The 8078-nt window shown below is 37.3% G+C and overlaps 1 protein-coding gene across 1 annotated transcript in view; it reads right to left on the reverse strand.

The window, feature by feature from the left end:
• CC2D2A (coiled-coil and C2 domain containing 2A) overlaps window positions 1-3812 on the reverse strand; it is a gene marked incomplete at its 3' end in the record, with an annotated part of 39098 nt that extends 35286 nt beyond the window's left edge. The window contains exons 1-3 of the mRNA XM_010164487.2: window positions 3720-3812; window positions 3104-3205; window positions 705-794 (exon numbers count right to left, since the gene is read on the reverse strand). Coding sequence (XP_010162789.1) covers window positions 705-794; window positions 3104-3205; window positions 3720-3746 — 219 coding nt within the window. The remainder of the gene's footprint in view (window positions 1-704; window positions 795-3103; window positions 3206-3719) is intronic.
• Window positions 3813-8078: the final 4266 nt, after the last annotated feature.

Below are 8078 nucleotides of genomic sequence, written 5' to 3' on the forward strand. Positions count from 1 at the left end.
ACAAACACTTGTCACAGAATAATAATTATTTTATCCCAAAGAGAACTCACCCAAACGCTGAAACTGATTGAAATTTTTAAATGATACATGAAACTTTCTCTATTGCTATACTATTGTTTCATTAAATATTTCTTGCGATCTTTTATTTAAAAAGTTACCTGGTTCAACTTTAACCAGCTTAGTGTGTTAAATATATATATATAAAAAATTATGACTAAGAAATGCCAAAGATTAAATTCTGGCCGTAATGCAGGACGATATAAAGACAAATTTCTAAAGGTATTTTGCCTCTGAAGGACCCAAGCCCCTTTAGTATTACGATGAATCCTCCAAAAAGGAATTAACAGTAGCATTTTGTGGCTAATAAATATCAATTTACTAATCTGTAAATTGCTCTAACTGTCAATTGATAGTATTCAAAAGAAAGGTTTTAAACAGAAGAAGCCTCTAAGCTCCAGTAATTGTGTCCAGATGGACTGACTTAATTTAAAAAAAAAAAATCAAAAACCCAAAGCCGTTGTTCTTTTTGATGAAGGTTCTCTGTCTATTGTTGGCATATCCTGCTTATGAATTTTTAAATTAAGTAAAACCCTCTTCACTGCTTAAGACTCAATTGTGTCTGCTTCTTCAAACAGAATCATGAAGCCATATAAAGTTGAAATGAAATCAATACCAGTTATTGAAATGAAGGACTTGGTACTTACTGTTGAATTTTTGACAGAATCATGAAACTTTATTTTTGATGGTAAGTGGGATTCACCCTTTTGCATCTCCCTAAAAGTAGCATGATGAGACTGCACAAAAATATATAAGTAAGTTATAACATATATTTAGTGGTCCACTAAAAAAAAAAATTAAAAAAAGACAAATAGCTGAATACAGAGATTAGATATTGCATTTTCACAGAAAAAAACAAACAAACAAAAAAACCCAAAAAACCCACAGTCACTGTGGTGACAATTATACTGATTTTATATTTATTTTAAAAGGGTACATCTATTTATTACTTAACTCCTTTGGGTCATGAAATAGACTGTAGAGTATCAATAAATGTTTCTTTGCATAAATGTTAGTTTACTTTCTTCACTGCTGATGAGATCATTGTTTCTGCATTCCTGAACACAAATAGCCACATGCCCATCTCCGCAAGGGGGAGAGATGGGGTAGCAATGTGAAATCTTCCTGCCTAAAATGAGAGGCCTGACAGACAGCAGTGCTGCTGACAGACACTGCTCACCAGGGAAGGGAACCAAGGAGCTGAGGCCAGTTTCTCATAAAGCCCCTGCTGCAATCAGGAAAAACCTATTTGGTATTACTCAAAAACAGTAGTGTCCATTGCTTGGGTGCTTAAATGCAGACTTGGTTTGGTTTTTTTCTCTCTCAAACAATTATTGCTAGGCTACTCTAAGACTCCATGGATGATATTCCTCTACCTATTGGATATTAGGAAAAAATTCTTCACTGAATGGCTCTTCAAGTATTGGAACTGGCTGCCCAGGGAAGTGATGGAGTCACCATCCCTGGAGATATTTAAAGGACGTGTAGATGTGGTACTTGGGGACATGCTTTAGTGGTGAACTTAGCAATGCTGGGTTTACGGTTGGACTAGATGATCACAATGGTCTTCTCCAACCAAACTATTCTATGATTCTACCTTTTCAAGAAAGGAGGTAGCATGGTTATCTGTTTCTATTTTCTGAAGCCTTATATGTCCCTACACACAGATCACTGTAAGCATCACTGGTTCTGAGGTTCCTTCAGCAAGTTCACAAGTGCTTCAAAGTGATTTTCATCAGACCCAGCCAACATAAATGTATCTGTTTCTCCTCCTTGTGGCCCGAATTCTTAGATTAAAGGAAGACACTTCTCAAGTTTACATCTATTCAACATAAACTTCAAAATAATAATAGCAAAAAGAAAATCTCAAACCCTGTCAATCTGATGGCCACTTGTTTGACAACAAAACAATGCTTCATACATGTGTAAATAAGTACAGGAAACAAAACCAATAAGTGGACAGTTTCAGATACAGTTTATATAAAATTAGTAACCAACTTTAATAAGGGTATCACTTCCACATTTTCCTAATACAGAGTCACAGAATGGTAGAGGTTGGAAAGGACCTCAAAAGATCATCTAGTCCAACCCCCCTGCCAAAGCAGGTTCCCTACAATAGGTTGCACAGGAAAGTGTCCAGGCGGGTTTTGAACATCTCCAGAGATGGAGACTCCACAGCCTCTCTGGGCAGCCTGTTCCAGTGCTCCAGCACCCTCAGAGTAAAGAAGTTTTTCCTCATGTTTAAGCAGAACCTCCTGTGTTCCAGCTTTTGATCACTGCCCCTTGTCCTATCGCTGGCCACCACTGAAATAGTCTGGTCAAACGTATTAACACAATATTACTTAACTGAAAGCTACGACAATTGTTTTTTATAAGAAAAGACTGACAAAAGCCTCCCCACAACCTACATGAATAGGTAATTCTACCCTAGACAAGCAATTTCACTAGGCTAATCCATATTGTTTGGAACTCCAGAAAAAAAGGTCACTGCATACACATTCTTTGGAACACATTTTCTACAAGCAAGCAATCTCTTTGTGAATTCTGAAGAATATCTGGGTGCAATTTCAACACAGGCATAGCTTTTGTTATTTTTTTAATACAAAATTCATTGTCTAACAAAGAACATTCTAAAAAAACCTGAACATAAGATAGTAACAAGGTAATATAATACAGTACAATGACATAAAGTTAATAACCAGCCTTTAGCAATTACACTGTGCAAATTTAAATAGAGCTATGATATGGTGGTCCTTTCTGTTACAGTAAATTTTAAATACTTCGAGGTATCTTAAGAAACTGAAGTCAGGACCCTGTAAATGACAAAAGTTCTGCATTATGTCTGTACTACAATGAAAGCAAATGATTATTGTTAAATATGTACATTAAAAGCAATAATCAGAAAGGTTCCTTCCTGGTTACTAATTCAAACAATAGCATAATTTTGATCCCATTGAAATAAATGAAATTGATCTTGAAGACTATGTGTAGTCTTTATTTCATGTTTCTCGTTATCAGAATAGCAAGACTCAATGCACCTTCTTACCGCTTTATCCACTCTGACTTCTGTTTTTCTTTCTTTGGTGCTTTTCAAACGCCTTGGTTGTGGACTGGAAACTTTTTTGAATAAATTAAGTTCTGCTTTTGACTAAGCAAACAACAACAAAAAAAATGCTTAGCTATAACAGAAATATAAGACAACCAAAGCTACAATAATTCTCAGGAATTCAACGATTTATACTTGTTTGTGTTGGGGGCAGAATCTTTTAACTCTATTACCAGCTTAAGTGATTTTGCAGACCTAGATGTTAGTAACCCTTATTAAACTGCACAGTAAACTTACAAGGAAATAAGTGATTTCAAAATAGTGTAAGAATTTTTTTGACAAAAATACATAAGGATCTTGTAATGACTGTATCATTTGAATTATAAAACAGTGATAACTTTTACTGCAAACAAATCAAATATAAACCTTAGAAAAAATACAACAATAGAAATACACTGGAAAATAATTGTACAAATGAACCAAGTATTATTTTGGCATTAGAAATAAAAAAGCAGTTATCCCATTTCATATTCACACAGCAGTAAGCAAGGAAAATGAAGTGGGTGGTACTTATAAGACTAAAGCCAATCGAACAGGACTTCTGAAGGATTCTCACCTTTGCTGCTTTTCGTTTCTCTCTCATTCGCTCCCTAACAGAAAATTCTGCAGAGCCTGTCCTTGATGTAGAAGGAACAGGTGGCAAGTCTGAAACAGAAAAAACACTGTAACATGTTTGAATTAAGTGTTTTCTGAAAGAAACTTATATTATGTAAAATAATTAAATAAATAAATAAATAAATAAAAAGTCCCATGTTCTAACAGAAAGAACTTGCATGAGAAAATATGAAGGAATGAAACATTTTTTGGAATTCAGGTATTTTAGATCTTCTTTTCATTATACACTATGAACCACCTTAAGTAAAGCATATACACACTTTTTTTCTATTCAAAACATGCAAAGAAGTACCTGGCATATTATAAACTTTTAGGCAGAGCTGTCTAGATCTAATTATGAATGGAGATGCCCTCTAAATCCTGATACAGGTATGACCAGAAGAGCAAAGAGTTTACAGACTTCTTTCCTTTTTCAGCTTAGAGCTACCTGCTCTTTGTAGTGACAAAACATCAATTTCTGCAGCGGTGTTTTTGTGCTGTAGCTCTAGTACAACCAAGAGAGTAAGACGCATTTTACCCTGTCCCATGTATGACTCACAGCATCAGCAAGTAACTTCCCATTTCACACACAAGCTGTTCTCAGCTCTACTTGTGCCACCCCTCTGGAATCAACAGATCACTGCCTCCAAGCCCATGAGCAATCTGTCCCCATACTCAGGCAGCCAAGCAAGATCTGCAGGAGGCCACATGGATGAATTAACTGAACTCATGCATAAAAAGAAAACTTACAAGAGATGTAAACAGGGGCAGGAGATCTGAAATGAATACTACAACACTGTCTGACCATGCAGGGACGGGCTTGGGAAAGTCAGAGCCCACCTGGCCCTGAATCTGGCAATGGACGTGACAGCCAACGAGATGGGATACTACAAGTGTATTAGTGGGAAAAGGAAGACTACCGAAATGGTTACCTGCTGCTGACTGGGGTAGGGGACCTGGTGACAGAAGACACAGGAAAGACCCAAGTAACCAGTGCTTTCTCCATCTCAGTTTTGACTGCCATCAGGAACACCACGCAACAGAGACCAGCGGAGAAGCCTGGGACAGCAAAAACTTACCGCTGGTAGAGGAGGTTCAGGTAAGGCCATATTCAAACAAACTAGGCACACACAAGTCCATGGGTCCTAATGGGATGCTTTCATGAATGTCAAGGGAGCTGGCCAAGGGCAGCTCAAGGCCACTCTCAATTATCTTTAAAAGATCATGGTGATGATCAAGGGAGGGTCCTGAGGACTGAAAGTGAGCAAACCACTCCTGTTTTCAAGGAGAAGAATCGGGGGAACTACAGGCTGTTCAGTCTCATCTTAATGCCCGAGAAGGTGATGGAGTAAATAATCCCGGAAAACACTGCCAAATATGTTAAGTACAAGTTGACAACTGGGAGTCATCAGCATGGATTTATGAAGAGGGAAAACTTCTACCTTACTATGGAGACAACTTTCTATGATAAGGTAATTTGGTGAGTGGATGTTGCTTATCACTGTTTCCTGTAACACCCTTATAGAGAAACTGATGAAATACGGACTACACAAGTAGGTGGAGTGAAAATTGGATGAACAGTTATGGTCAAAGGGTTGTCATCAGTAGTGTCAGGTCCATAGGGGTAATGGCTTCAAACTGGAAGAGGGTAGGTTTAGATTAGACATTAGGAAGAAATTCTTTCCTGTGAGGGTGGTCAGACACTGGAACAGGTTGACCAGGGAAGCTGCGGATGTCCCCTCCCTGGAAGTGTTCAAGGCCAGGTTGGATGAGGCTTTGAGCAACCTGGTCTAGTGGAAGGTGTGCCTGCTGATGGCAGGGGGATTGGTACTCAATGATCTTTAAGGTCCCTTCCAATCTGTACCATTTTATGATTCTCCTACAGTGGGCAGCTCTTCATTCTCCCATTCCCTGCCTCTGCCTTTTGGGGGGTGTGACTCTTCACATGTTGGTGAAGATTGAGGCAAAGAAGTCATTGAATACCGCAGCTTTTTCCATATCCCAGGTGATCAGGACTCCCATTTCTTTCCAGAGGGGGCTCACATTTTCCCTAGTCTTCCTTTAATCCCCAATGTACCTATAAAAGTTTTTCGTATTGGCTTTTTTAATCTCCCTGGACAGATTTAATTCTGCCAGGGCTTTCTTTAGCTTTTCTAACTTGATCCCTGGCTGCTCCAACAATTTCCCTGTATTACTCCCAGGCTACCTGTCCCTGCTTCCACCTTCTGTAGGCTTCCTTTTTCTCTTTGAACAAACCACTCTAAAAGAGTCAAGGTTATAATCTTTATAAAGATCTCCAGAATATTTTTAGCTGAAAACATAATTTTATACACCTAATAGCTTAGAAATTAATAAAAAATAAAGTATTTTTCTTTTTGAAAGACCTATTTATTTCTTCCTTAACAAAACTTATTCTAGCTACATAATTGTCTCCCTCTCTTCATTCTTACTGGAGCCCTGAAGTTCACCTGGAAATTCTCAGGAGCCTACCAAGACTTAAACTTTGACTGATATATGTAATATTCACTTTTTAAAGATAAATGCCTTACATCCCTTCTTATACATGGAATCTTCAGATTTTTTTATTTTTTTTCCTACTGAACTTCTGTAACCAGCTTTTATTTCCAGAAGGAGCTCCATCATTCCACACAGAACACATGGGCCCTTTACTGGAACAACTGCAAGATGATTATCAGAAGAATACTGTAGCTCTTCTCAAAAATGTGCTTTGTGGTGTATGGCTTTTTTTTTTTCCCCTTTAATTTTCAATCGGTGAACACATGACATGCCAGGCAAGTTAGTTTTTCTAGTTATCTTCACTTATAGAATTATATTACTTGTCAGTTCCTTGAGCCAAACACTGTTTTGTTTTTTGCCCTTATGAAAGAACATTGTTTGCCAAGGTTTAAGAGTGACTTCAGGTTTATATAAGGTATTAAACTCATGAAAAGGAGATAAAGCAGCAAAGGGTAAGGGCTTAGAAGTGGTAATGTCACACAACATATATCACATTATGGATGATTCAGTATTATTTCAAGAGATTTGGTGGCAGAAAATACTGTATGTTGAATATACAGCTTAAACATTTAAAGGCTACCTACTATAACAAAGTCAAAGTGCAATCCAGTTTCTAGGATGACCTTAGTCCACTGTCATTTAGAAAAGAAGAATACATTAAGATAAACCCCACTAACACCAATTCTAGTCAGGAACATCAAAAGATTTGGGAGAATCCTAATCTTTTCAAATTACACAATTTACTGCCTGTATTCATAAAAAGAAGCATTCATCGTATTTGGAAACTTCCAAAAGAAAGAACAAGGCACAAAGTTAACATCACTAGTGTAAGACACATAAGAGAAAAGCAAGCATCCCATAACCACTTCCTTACCAGGAATACTGGACACAGAAATAAGCAAGTACTCAGCAGAGACACTAAGAGATGACACACAGAAAAGCCTATTTGCATTTTGTCTTTTCTAAGAGGAATGCAGTATGAGTAATTACAGGGTAAGAATTAATGACAAAACAGTGAACAAGACCTAGATAAATAATCATCAGACTAGAGCTAAATTTAAAAGAATCATTGCAGGGTATCCAATAATGAACTGGCTGCAGCAAAATCAGAACCATTAGTGATTCTGAGAAGTTATGCAGAACAGGCAAGTTCCAAAATCCTGGGCAAGTGTCTTCTTTAAGAAATAGGAGAAGCATACACAACTCAGTCTAACTTCAACTCTACAAAAAAGACTCAGCATATTTGTAAAGATTTAAAAGACAGTAAAATAAAAAGCAACAGAAGACCAAGATTAGCCAAGAAGACCTATCAAGTAATTTTAACATTCTTCAACATATATTCTACCCATTCTTGTGAAGAATGGGAAAATACATACATCTCAACTTTTAGACAATGTCTCTCAGTAGGAAATATTTTGCTGAAATTACAGGGAGGGTGGGGGGAAGGAGGTGCATGCAAGTCACTGGAAAACCACATTCTAAAAGATAAGCAAGTAACAGTTAATAAATTCAAACCCCATACTGAGCAGGTATTTTCAGGGTCTGCCTCAATGTAATGTCTTTAAAGCATTTATTAATGGTTTGAATGATGGAATAATGCCTATCTGTCTATAAAATATGCAGGCAAGAACTGTCAGATGTCACATTTGCTCAAAGACTGCTTTTGAAGAGTATTTTTGAATGGAGAAAAAACTTGAACATCTTTTACAACTTCAAGCCTGCAAAAAGCTGCTGCACACAGAAAGGATCTCTGTGTCTGCTGGAGATGGAAATGACAGACTTTAATTGCAACAAGGAAGGTGGT

Source organism: Antrostomus carolinensis, unplaced genomic scaffold, assembly GCF_000700745.2.
Source record: "Antrostomus carolinensis isolate BGI_N321 unplaced genomic scaffold, ASM70074v2 scaffold12703, whole genome shotgun sequence".
Lineage (NCBI taxonomy): Eukaryota > Metazoa > Chordata > Aves > Caprimulgiformes > Caprimulgidae > Antrostomus > Antrostomus carolinensis.